The 13146-nt window shown below is 43.9% G+C and overlaps 1 protein-coding gene across 1 annotated transcript; it reads right to left on the bottom strand.

The window, feature by feature from the left end:
- Positions 1-1965: 1965 nt before the first annotated feature.
- Positions 1966-12153, bottom strand: LOC102243807 (butyrophilin-like protein 1). Its single transcript, XM_014534676.1, has 10 exons — positions 11939-12153; positions 11239-11375; positions 8085-8435; positions 6502-6783; positions 6191-6391; positions 5608-5628; positions 5494-5520; positions 5280-5306; positions 3417-3443; positions 1966-2644 (listed from the first exon to the last, which is right to left on the bottom strand). Exons 2-10 carry the CDS (start codon positions 11315-11317, stop codon positions 2139-2141), a joined length of 1521 nt encoding a protein of 506 aa, XP_014390162.1. The 5' UTR covers positions 11318-11375; positions 11939-12153; the 3' UTR covers positions 1966-2138.
- Between the last annotated feature and the right edge of the window lie 993 nt (positions 12154-13146).

Here is a 13146-nt window from a genome sequence, read left to right as displayed (position 1 = left end):
TTAAAATCCTGATTTCTGGGCCTCATCCTCTGGAAATTCTGTTTCTTTGTTAGTAATGTTGTGGCCCCACCCCATAACAAAGAAACAGAATTTTTCAGAGGATGAGGCCCAGAAATCAGGATTTTAAAAAGATTCCCAGGTGATTCTAATGTGCAGCCAAGGTTGAGAACCACTGATCTAGGCATCCTTTGCCATTCCTTATTATAAATTGTCTCCTCAGCTGTGTCTAATTTGTTAATTCAGGGTGGAAGTTCTCCAATTTATTTGCTTTTCTGGCCAAATGTGCAGCCAAGGTTGAGAACCACTGATCTAGGCATCCTTTGCCATTCCTTATTATAAATTGTCTCCTCAGCTGTGTCTAATTTGTTAATTCAGGGTGGATGTTCTCCAATTTATTTGCTTTTCTGGCTGGGCCCTAGGAGGAGGTGCATGACACTGTTGCCTATTTGGCTGCCATTTTCTATTCTCCCTCTAACTGTCATTCTAGCATGTGAGCATATGAATCAGTTCTGTAAAATCATCTGGTCAGAACCCCCTCTTGTACCTGATTTTAATCTTTCCTTCTATCTTCATTATTTCTACCTTGAATTATTCTGAAAATCTAGTCTTTTTGTCTCAACTTGTAACCGGCTTAAACATTTTCATAATTTTAGATTTATTGATAGCCACTAAAATCTCATCTCTGTGTAAAACTTGTTTTTGAATCCAAAATTTATAATGATCACATTTAGATATATTTTTGACTCTATCTTTTTAAATCTTTTTAAAAAATATATCTTCTTCCTCTCTTCAAGGACTCCAATTACTTTTCTATTAGAGCCTTTAAATTTTTTCGCACAGCTCACCAATACTCTTCATTTTCTTAAACATTTATATTGAATGTTATTAGGGTGATATTGGTTAATAAAATTAGATAGGTTCCAGGGATACAGTTCTATAACACATCATCTGTATGCTGTATTGTGGATTCACCACCCACAGCCAAGTCTTCTTCCATCACAATTTATCCCCCCTTTGTCCTCTTCTATCTCCCCCGCACCCCTCGTTTCGCTCTGGTAATCACCATACTGTTGTCAGTGTCTGTGAGTTCCTTTTTAAATTAATTTTTCTCTGTGTGTTAAATCTGGAATAGTTTCTATGTCGATATCTTCAAGCTCACTAATCATTTATTTTTGCAATGGCTTATCTGCTGTTAATTCCCTCTGATATAATTTTCATCTCACACAGTGTAGTTTCTCTCTCCAGAAGCTCAATTTGGGTCACATAATAGGTAGAGTGACTGGAGGGAGAAGAAGACCTTTCTTTATCTCTGCTTGTGGACACACTGAGAATTCCCAAGAGTATAAAGTGATAATTTTCTTATTAATATCTTAGGCAAAGTCATTTCTCTTTTCTTCAACATGATAAATGCCTCTGACTTCACTCTGGCCTCCAGCCTCCATCATGTTGACACCATCACATTTGTTAGGATTAGATTGTGACTGATGTTTAGTTTTCTTTCCTCAAATTATCCTTGCATTTAAGATCTAGATCAGCTTGTTATAAAATTATAGTTTCACTTTTCTCTTTTAATATTAGAAAACACATTCTGTCATTTTTATGCAGTACTGGTATTGAGAAATGTCAGGATATTTATCTAAATGTTTATTCCTTTAAATATTGTATTAGCAAAGCTACTCAACATGTGGGCCACAGACAAGTGCCTCTATATAAACTTTCTTACCAGTTGTTTCTGAGACAAATACAGACAGAGAGTATATTATAACACTTTTAGAGCAAATTGACAGAATAATTGCAGGTATATTGAATCTAATAATAATTACCACTTGTAATCATGTGTCTTTTATTCACTTCATTTTGCAGTAATTCATTTTAGAAAATTATCATTCTGTGATACATTATATATAAATCAAGAAACAACATTTATAGCAATAAGCAAAAAATTCTACTTCTCTGGAGGTTGTTTAAGAGACACTGCTTGATGTAGTCAGACACTCTGGCCATGCAGACTTATAGGGCCTTATGCCAAGAGGCTTCGAAGTCAATGGCTCGGGGCCACCCATCAAGACTGGAATCCCAGCAGCATTACAGAGAATGGGCTACTGTCTTCATGGTATAGGGTTTTCCCTCTAAATCACTTAATACTGAGCAGACGGGGAAAGCTCCATGGATTCCAGTTTGAAGTAAGGATACAATGACCCAGAGAAGCTGAGCTGGGTGAAAGAAAAGATGTGGCTACCATCAGTCATGTTATAGAAAGAAATGTCACCATCCTCGTAATCCAAGAAAATCACAATCTTTTGTGGACACTTTTCTATCAGAAGAGGCTCTTCTAGAGAAATTTTTTGGAGACAACAGGCGAGAGCCCTGTAGTCACATCCCTTCTTCTCTAAGATTCTGAATTGTAATCCCCTGCTGTCTGTGGGCTCCTCATAAATGCCTAGAGTCCACTCATCAGTGTCCTCAATGTCCACCTCCCAGTAATATCTCCCTGACGTGAAGCCTTCCATATTCAGTGTGATGAGGTTGCCGTTTCCTTGCTTGTTACGAAGAGAGAGATCCTGTGTTTCCTCTCTCAAGGTCTCTTTTCTCTCTGTGTCAGAATTGTTCTGGGGAAAAGTTTTAAGATGTAGAGTCACAGGAGCTGGAAGAAAAGAAAGGAAAGGACAACACTGTAAATTTCAGACATCTGCTATACCGGAACCACAAATTAGCAAACGTGGGCTACGTGGTGAAAGACCACTCCTCTGAAACTGTGTTTGGGGAGGTGGGGCTGGGGGGTTAGCTGTGCTCTCCCCGGGGTGCGATGCTACTCATCTGGCCTTATCTCATCCATGCTGCTATCAGTGTTTTGGAAGAATGTCAGTGAGCCAGGGACTGCGGTGTTCACTTGAGAATAATGCTCTTTCCGTGTTTTCTGCAAATCACTGCTACTCATCTGGCCTTATCTCATCCATGCTGCTATCCGTGTTTTGGAAGAATGTCAGTGACTGTGGTGTTCACTTGAGAATAATGCTCTTTCTGTGTTTTCTGCAAATCAGACCTACAGTCCTTAATGAGTAACAGGCTCCATGAGGGCTGACATCTTTAAAGACAGCAGCCCAGTTACTCTTGCCATTTTGAGCACTTTTTACTAGTTGGGGGTCTCCTCGCAGAAGGGCTGCTCTAATTTCTGTTTCAGAACCAAGTGGACTCCACAGAGGAGAAAGCTGGGCCAGCAGACAAAGGCAGAAGCACAATGGAGTAGCTAATCCCAGCAGGAAGTTTCAGTTCAGGTTAACATTTACTGACCTGCATGTTCTTCCCTCTCTTTACCAGAAAAATGCTGCCTCCATCTTCGACTAGGCATTGATGTTAGGAAGGGAAATGGGGGGCGGTTAGAAGAGAGACAAAAAGATAAATAAAGAACTTCTCACCAAGGTCGAAGTGTTCCTTCCTCCAGTCTGAAAAAGAACAATACCAATTGAGATCAAGATGGACACACAGCCAGGAAATGAAAAGGAGGAGGATGCTTCAACCCTGGCTCATTGCTAATTTTTCTGGACTCTCCTCACTTCCCCCTCTAAGCCCCTCACTCTGGTAGTGTCCAGAAACTACGGGACATGCGTAGCTTCCTGTGCCCTGCCTCAGGTTAGGAACCATCACCTAGTTCATCCAGATGCTGGGTTAGGGGACACCTGTAGAGGGTCCGGTGTTCCAGGTGCTTATGCTCTTAAGATCTCCATGGCCCTCCTTAGTGAGGACCAGACCTATCAAATGTCCTTTCATTTTATTTTATTTGGGGGCTTTTCCCTGCCTGTGACCTCCTCAAATGTGGCTTAAGCTACTCAACTGACCTCTGTTATTTTGACCCCTGTAATCAGTTTCAATGTGTGTGTTTTTTTCAGAGACAAATTACTGCATCTGCTTCTGCTCATGGCCACTTCTCTTATAATAAGACCTGTGTTGTTATTTAAAGGTTGGATATTATCATAGAGTCTTAGGATGATAGCAAATAAAGACATGGCCATGATTCCCGACAGGAGCACTGTTATGGTCTCTCACAGAACTTCCCTCCTGGAACAAGTATAGCACTGATATAGAGAATCCTGAGGAACAGCTGAAATCATTCCAAACTCTTTGCCTTAGAAGTAAGGAGACTGAGGCCAAGACAGAGAATGACCCTATTCCTCAGCTGAAACTGTTAAGAGTTAGAGTTAAAACTTCTGTCCTCATCCTCAGTACTTGCTGTCTCCCCTGGAATTATGGGAACATTTTTAAGCGTCTTGTAACAGAAAACTCTATAGAAACTGCCTCATTAACTTATATTCTTGTGAGGGGCTCCTCTGACCTCCTCCTATCAAAGCACTTTTCAGGCTGTGTGCAGTTGCTAGCTAACTTTCCCAGTGGATTTAAGTTCCATAGGGTCAGAGATAAAGGCTCATGCCACCAACATCCAGCACAATGTCTGGCATATGAAATTGCACACACATACGTTCAAAGAATGACCTGATATGTTTTCAAGGTCCAACTCTATTACACAGGCGCGCGCTCACACACACACACACACACACACACTCTTACTTAAAACCCATACAATACATAGAAGGTATAACAACAATCAATTCCTTCTACCACCAGATAGACATATTTTTAAAAATTTTATAAATGATATTGAGTTATTTGCAAACATAAATCCATCCCTGTATATTGAACTTTACTTTCTTTGTTTCAAATAGTTAAATCATAGTTAATATATTTCCAAAATTTAAAATATAATACATTATCTGCTCTTTTAAACCTTAATTTCAGTATAGAAATGTTGCTATAATGGGGTACTTTTTATTCTTCCCGAATCTCATCAAAATTGCTCTGAGTTTTGTGCTTTCCTTCTCCATGACCTATCTGCTCTTTTAAACCTTAATTTCAGTATAGAAATGCTGCTATAATGGGGTACTTTTTATTCTTCCCAAATCTCATCAAAATTGCTCTGAGTTCTGTGCCTTCTTCTCCATGACGGATGAGCTAACAATTATTGTTGAATCATACCCTATGCGTGTTGTAAAAGTCCCCGGTTAGCAGCTATTTCTCCTCTATCCTTAGTTTTGGAAAACAATTGATTACTTAAGCATCCAAATACAAAATACTACAGATTGAAACTGAATACATTTTCACAATGTGTGTGTGTGTGTGTGTGTGTGTGTGTGTGTGTGTGTGTGTGTGTTGTGGTTTTGTCTCTGCTTATTGTGCTCACAATACCAGAAGCACGAGGCAAGATCTGAGGCCAAAGAGTTACTTACCAGGATATAGCAGGGCCTTCTTCCAATCTGAACAGAACAAATCCAGGTAAAACATGTGAGACATTCATCTGGGGCTTCACATTCCTCTCCCTCCCCCTTATTTTTCTTCCACTGATTATTATTGAATCTCTTAGTCTTCCCCTCTGAGGAGAAGGAGGTGAGGAAGTGTTGGGCATCAGGACGTCAGGTGGCAGGGGAAACCAGGGAGTCTTACCTGCAGCGTATAAGTTCTTCCGCCTCTCTGGAAGAAACAGCACTCAATGAGAAACCCACAACAGGTGTGAAAGGAAAGCAAGTTCCCCAGGGCATGAGAAGAAGCAAGACTCACCCAGCTCTGCTTCGAGATTCGCTGAAAGAAAAGATATAAACTCCATCAAGGTGGGTTTTAGCTGCTCCAGAGTTCGGAAAGTAGCTAAATAAATTAAATTTGGCTTTCCCTTAGGGACACCATAGTAAAGTAGGCAAGAAAATTAGCAGACTTACATGTCAAATCTAACATGACAAGAGCTAAGAGAAGTTACTTGGGAAGTGTCACAGAGCCACAGAAGAAGGCGTGCCCATGCTTCATGGGGTTTAAGATTTCTTAGTGGTTTCTGAAGCTTGTTCTTGAAGGAGGAATAGGAAGAGAAGATGGTGGCAGACAGTTCCACAGTTGGAGCAACAGCATAGGCTGGGCACAGAGGCATGGAAGGACGCAGCATGGTCTGAACAACATGAGGAGGCTCATGGCCACTCCCACAGACCTCCTGGCTTCCCACGTGGTTTGCTCCTTCCCTGGGGCTCCTGTGGGATTCTCGGTACCCTGTGCTTTCCTTGAGGCCCTTTGGCAACTTTTATTTCCCCATTCTCACTGCACAATGTATCCCCAGCTATTTTATAAAGCTCTGATTTGCCCTGCTGCTCCAATTTACCTTTGGCATTAAGCGCCTTTTCCTTTTCACACTTCATCTGATCACTTTCATCAGATTCATCATCCCTCTTCTTTAGTTCTCTCTCTTTGGCCAGATGTTCTCTCCAGCCAGTGTAGCTGATCCCGATGAGGAGGAGCACCAGCACAGGGAGGGTCCCAGCCAGGGCTGCCTTCCATGGAGACACCCTGGGGAAGAAGGGCTCTGACACAGGCAGGGACAGACGCGGTGAGGACCACCTGAGGGAAGCCCTACCCTCCTTCCCTCCCCCTACCACACCCCCAGCTGTGCCTTGGAGATTGTGCCTCACTGACCTGGGAGGAAGATGGTTGACACCTTCTCCTGCCCAGAGAGGGGATTCTGGACGGAGCAGGTGACATTGCCTAGAGAGCTGTCCATGACGACAAGTGATGCCTCCACATGGAAGAGCCCATCTCCATCCTGGGTCAGGGACTCAGAGTGGGACAGGAGCTTCACTCCCGCCTTGTCGCTCCACTGCACCCTGGGGTTTGGGAACCAGCCACCTGAGGAGCAGAGCACTCGAATCCCGCCGTCCTCAGGCCCCGTCATGTGAACGTGAGGGTCAGAGCCCAAGCCTGAGGAGAGAAGGCATGTGCCTGAGACACGTGGTCTTTGGTGCTCGGGAGTCTCTGAGGCTGAAGGCCACACTGCCCTTCACTAAGCAGATGAGTAAACTGAAGCTCAGAGGTCAAGAAACTGCTCACAGCCAGCATTAATTTCACCTCAGCAATAATTGTGCTGAGGGACTCCCTCCCCCCCCATGCACAAATGTCATGCACCAGGCCTTTAATTCTGAATAATCAACTAAAGACTAGCGGGAGAGAACCCCAATAACCAAGGAGGGAAAGTGGACACCACAAAGAGACTGGTAGGAAGGGCAGAGGTCGAGGGGGCTGGCTGGGCTCCCACAGGCGGCAGCTAAAGTTCCAGAGGGATATTTCAGCTGTTGGGAGTTCCCACTGAGAGCTCTTGGGTCTAAATCCCAAGCTGGGCTCCCTAGCCCAGAGCACCAGAACTGAGAAGGGTACCCACATAACATTTGGCTGTGAAAAGCAGCAGGGTTTCTGTCTGCCAAGGAGAGATGGCTGGAAATTCAGGCACCCTCTTAAAGGGCCAATGCACAAAATTTCCTGTGCAGCCACTCACCTTGGCCTCTGGCAGAGGGAGGGCAGAGTGGACTGGAGCTGTGTGAGGAGAATCCAGGGTTGGGGCCTCTGGGTTTAGAGCTCAGAAGGCAGCCACCCCAGTTTTCTGTCCTCATACTGCAGAGGACATCCTTCTCAGGGAGACCTTTACCACCCAGGCAGCTTTTGCTGGAGGGGGAGCAATTGCCCCACACTGTGGGAAAACCGCTAGTCCCACCCAGTGGAGTCTATGCCTTGCTGTATGTGCCTTTATAGCCTGAGGCTCATTAAGACTGAGAATAAAAGTTAGACGGCAGGCAGAGGAGGATCTCTGGAGGCTTTCAGTCTTGGCCTGCTCTGCTTCTGGGCCTGGGGCTAGGAAAACCAGACCTGATGTACATCTTGGTCCTTTGCAAAGGCACTCAGCCCCAGCAGCGGGCGCCACAAGGTGTGGATTGCTGATAGCTCTAAACAGAGTTCTCAGGGCCAGTAGCAAACTACATCTGACATTGTCCTGCAATAGACTGAAGGCCTGGGGCAGGGGACAGGGGCAGGCTAGAACTGGTCAGTAGGAACATAAAGGGGATATATCTAATAATTTCAACTTTGATTATTTTAAAAAAGAAGAAAACAAAAAAAATATTCTGCAAGGTAAAGTAGCATGTCAGCATCACAAGGACATGCTTAGGAATCCAGACATCCTCACCTTTCTCTTTGCTTTACAGCAGGACAGGTGAGCCAGATTGACATACCTATAACGTGCAGCTCTACAGTGGCCTCCTGGGAGATGTGACCATCCTTAAACTGACACCGGTACTGGCCATTGTCAGAGGCACGGACGTGGTGGATCAGCAGGGCCATGGCCCCCTTGCCGATGGAGTCCCCCACCAGCTCGGTCCTGCCACGGTACTCCAGCATTTGCTCTCCACCTTGTTCCTGCCCATTCTTGTACACAAGCACAGCGGGGGACAGCTGGGCTCGGTACCACCGGATGTGCATGTGGGCTGTACTCTGCTCAGGGGACAGCTGGCAGGGCAGAGTGGCATCTGCCCCTAGCAGGACCATGACGGGTTCAGCTGGACCCTTCACAGAAAACCCGGGCACTGCATAAGAATCAGAGAGAGATTAGAGGGGATGAGTGAGGGGAGAAGAGATGAAAGACCCATCTGCATTTTTTTATTTAAAGACCCATACATATTTTCTTATTTGTATTACTTTCCAAAAAGTTAATACATATTTTTAAATTGATTTATATATAAAATCTGACTTCTTCAACTGTATTCCCCTGAAGTAACAACTATTGATAGTTTGGTCTTTGAGAAGGCATTTTTTCTATGCATTTATATGTGAATTAGGTAAAACCAATGTAAAAGAGATTTATTGATAATTAAATATGGCAAAGTAACTTATTAAACATTTCTCTTTTGTTGTGGTGGAGAGAGGGATATTGAAAGGTACTTCCCTCGTCATTCTTCCCTTTGCCTCCCAGCACTCTGCTCCTAGAAGGATAAGTAGATGTTTATGACCTTGACATTTAGGTTACTGCATGCTGGGGTGGGATGCTGGGAGGATTATAGTGTATGGCTATCCCAAGGTGAAAAGTAGAATTTATAAGGTAGGGTAAGCTATTTTAGGTCTTTTATTTTTAATAACTATGAAGGCTTGGAATCATAGAGAATTTTTTTTCCATACAAACTATTTTCCTGAATGGATAAAGAAGATGTGGTACATACTAGTATATAGAATGGAATATTATTCAGCCACAGAAAATGGAATGAAATCTTACCACTTGTGACAACATGGATGGCCCTACAGGGTATTATGCTAAGTGAAATAAGTCAGACAAACAAAAGAAAAATATCATGGTTTCACTTATATGTGAAATCTAATAAATACATAAATAAATAAATGAAAACAAGAAAGATGCATAGATATAGAAAACAAACTGTTGGTTGCCAGAGGGTAAGCCACTAACAGCTTTTGTGGCTTAGCTCCCCTTAGCCACACATGTTAAGGGGACTGGGTATAAAAAGTGAAGGAATTAAAAATACACATTGGCAGTTATAAAATAGTCTCGGGGATGTAAAGTACAGCATATGGAATGTAGTCAATAATATTGCAATAACTAGGTATGGTGTCAGGGGGGCACTAGACTTATCAGGGGGAACACTGTGTAAATTATGTAAATATCTAACCACTATGCAGTACACCTGAAACTAATATAATATTGAAGGTTTACTATAACTGAAAATTTTAAAAAATATTTTAAATTTAAAAATAATAATGTAAAAGAATTACTGAGAGAAGTGCAAAACTTGGATGCTAGTGGTTCCAGGTGTTAAGAAGCAGGGCAGTCCTACCAGAGAGGAGAGCTGGATCCCCAGGGAAGGGAAAGAGGATGCCTGCAGGCCTAAATGGGAACTTTGCCTACATTATAAAATACCCCTTTTTGTCGAGTCACTTAAAGACATCTGCTTGAAAGCTGTTTTGCCATAGAAAACCATGATGACTAAAAGGTGACTGATGCCCCCTGGGCAACATTTGCATTCGGAGGCCCAGGATCCTGGGGATCCTGTAAATGGTTAGGATTTAAGGGCCAGCAAATGCAGGGTGGGGTGGGAAGGGTTCAGAAAGGCATGCTGTGTGGGTGCTCAGGAGGGCTGAGTACTAATGGCAAAGGCATGTGACCTGAGAGAAGAAGCTCCTGATTGGTCTGTCCCAGGAGCGTGGATCAGGCAGTCCTGGACAAGGAGAATGACACTGGCCATTAGGCTGGACTGAGCCAACACCCCTTCCTTTCCTTTCCTGTGTACAACCCAGGGAACTGGTATAACTCGAAGGATATCTATTCCTTACCAACTGTACTGGGCTGTTGGCCACACATGTTACATGAGCCATTTAATTTAGAAAAAGGCATTGGCATTCCTTAAAGCCATGATGAACTGGAAAATATCATTCTGCTTCACATAAATGGGGTCATTGTGTATCAATTTCTGCAATAGGAACATCCAGCTATTTTAGTATATAAAGTCCTAAATGTTGCCACCATCACATTTAAACTTTCCTACATCAATTATGACTACAGACAGCCCCACAATAAACACTATCCTATATAATAAAAGGCTAAAATGCAAATTGTCCCCTTGACTGGGCGTTTGACCAGGGGATGGGGCTGGCCAGCCAACCACCACAGCTCCACCCCCTGGCTGGCCCGGCAATTGGTCCCCATCGGGGTGGTCTGGCAAGACCCCACATAGACAAATTCGCGCACCAGGCCTCTAGTATATAATAAGTGTACATATGGGAGAGCTTATCTTTAGGGTACATTCTTGTAGGATTGTTGAGTCAACATATATGGAAATTAAACATTTGATACTCACTGCCTAATTGACCTTAAATCAGAGGTAAAAATATCATTATTATAATCTCATAGCTGGTTTATCTTTAAGCCTGGTGTCTGAAAACTTTATACTGAAGGTCTTTTTATTATATAAAGGAAAAACTCATGTCCCAGAAAAAATAAATACCTTTTCCCAAGATTATAACCAGATAGAGCTCAGGGATCTTGAGTCCAAATTCTTTGTACACAGATTGAGTTTTCTTGGCAGTGTAAACATCATTTTACAAACATTTACATCAAAATTAAACAGGCTAAAATCACACATACGCAATAAAAATTTAGATAAATATTACAGCTATGAGTTTTATGAGGTCTACCCACAGGAGTAAGGGACATTGACATGAAGGCCATCACCCCATTCCTGGCCCAGCCCTCCAGCCCCCTGCTGGCAGCAGACACAGCCACAGTCCCGGATACAGTGTGACCTCTGGATAGCCTGCTTTATCTTTACAGAAGAGCCATTGAAAACAAGCCAAAAAGTAAAAAGCTTGAGGGAGAACACGGACCTGCGGAGCACCACGTGGGCACCTGGAGGAGGAGGACGGGGAGGAGAAAGCCAGCGGCACAGCCAGGAACACCCACCATCTTCAGAGCAGGAGGCAGCACGGGACTCACAGTGTTAACTCTGAGGGAGGAGGGTGGGCTGAAGAGAGGGTGAGAAAGTCCACGGGGTGAACGGTCTTAGGAAAAAAGTCCCCTCCCAAACACTGACTTTCGTACACAGGGTTTTGCCTGTTGTCCCTCACAGACCTTCCGATAAGCACCACCAACTCCCGCCCACCTGCCAGTGGGTTTCCTTTCCTCTTTTTTTCTGAAAACCAGCTGTTTCCCCCGCAGGTGTGGACAGCTGTAAACCGTCCTTTTGTGTCCTGTGAGCTGTCTGCTCGCCTGGGGACGCGCCTCTCACCAGGGCTCTCTTGAAAGAGAAAGCCCTGAGTTCAACGTTGAGAAACAAAGTCAGACACAAAATCAGTCCATTCTCTCAGCCAATCTTTCTCCTTCTTGTCATTCATTCATTCATTCATTCATTCACTCATGCCTTCATTGATACGTTTTTTATTTCTTTTGACCACAAACAGCTCTTGTGGCTTAGCTCCCTAAGGAAGGCAGTTTTCTCACCATGTGACCCTGAGGTCAAGCCCTTCCTTTTCCAGGCCCCACATGCCCCAAAGACACACCTGCGCATCCCACACCTTTCTCTCTCACCGTCCAGACTGGGCCACAAGGTGGGTGTTCCTGGAAGCTCCTGGTCTCCTCCGTGCACCCACAGTGCCCGCTCCAGAGGCAGTTTGCACCTGGCTGTCCTTGTGGTCAGCATCCAAGGCTGTGGCTGCAGGGGCTGGGAGCAGCAGGCTTCAACCCGCCCTGATTGGGAAAATATCCTCAGGAGGCGGGCAAACAGGGCTGCCAGGAGGCACTGGCATTGGCATGCTCTCGGAGAAGGGTCTGATGAGAAAGGCACAGCCTGCCTCCACTCTCTAGTTACTTTGAAAGTGGAGGAATAAAGGCCATGGCGGTGGACTTTGGACTGAGCTGAGTATGGAATGATAAGAACTCTCAAGTTGCTTTGGTGGAAAATGCTCAGTGCAGTTCCTCCTCCTGCCTGCAGAGGGCGGCATTCACATATTTCAGAGAGGAAATCTTCCTGTAAGATATTCAGGTGTTGGTCATCCCAATGTTCAATTCACAAATGGGACTGATTTAGACAATAAGACCAACAGGAGCATGCTTCCCTTTGGGGAGTAAAACCACACCCTGAAGGACATTGGAAGTCGTGTGCAGAGCTTTGCGGGGAAAACAGGAGGTCAGAAAGGGAAGGCTCTGTGCTCCAAGAACCTTAGGACTCCCAGGAGTAGAAAGAAGCAATAGCACAGCTACAGTGGCAGACATAGAATGTGCTCAAAAGGTGTTTTCTTTCCATTCCACATACTTTCCAAGTTCAATATGATTCTTCACCTGAACGTCACTACACCCTGCTCTCTCACAAGGTTTACGGATAATTAGAGACACAACTAGCCAGTGCATAAACATTACTGTGGGAGCCAGTAACAGTCTGGCCAAAGGGATACCAAACACTTAAATTCTCTAGAGACAGTGAGGTGCATTCAGCTTTTAATAAATTAAATTTCTGAGATCTATTTTGCACACAATGGAGACATGGTTTTGAAAAGACATTTCAGTGAGGTTTTACAAATGCTCGCACTCATAAAACCACCACCTCGATCAAAATGTGGAACATTTCCATCAACTGAAAATTTTCTTCATGTCCATTGTTCGCCAGGACAATCCAGGACAAACAAAAGGAATCTCATGCAAATCACTATAACTTAGTCTTGCCTGTTCTAAAATTTCAAAACAAGGAGAAAGGAATCATACACGATATGTGATTTTGTGTTGGTTTCTTCAGTTAAACA

The sequence above is a fragment of the Myotis brandtii genome, unplaced genomic scaffold (assembly GCF_000412655.1).
Source record: "Myotis brandtii unplaced genomic scaffold, ASM41265v1 scaffold1310, whole genome shotgun sequence".
NCBI classification, from domain to species: Eukaryota; Metazoa; Chordata; class Mammalia; order Chiroptera; family Vespertilionidae; genus Myotis; species Myotis brandtii.
The sequence above is the reverse complement of the archived record's forward strand: the minus strand, read 5'-3'. Positions and strand labels throughout refer to the sequence as shown.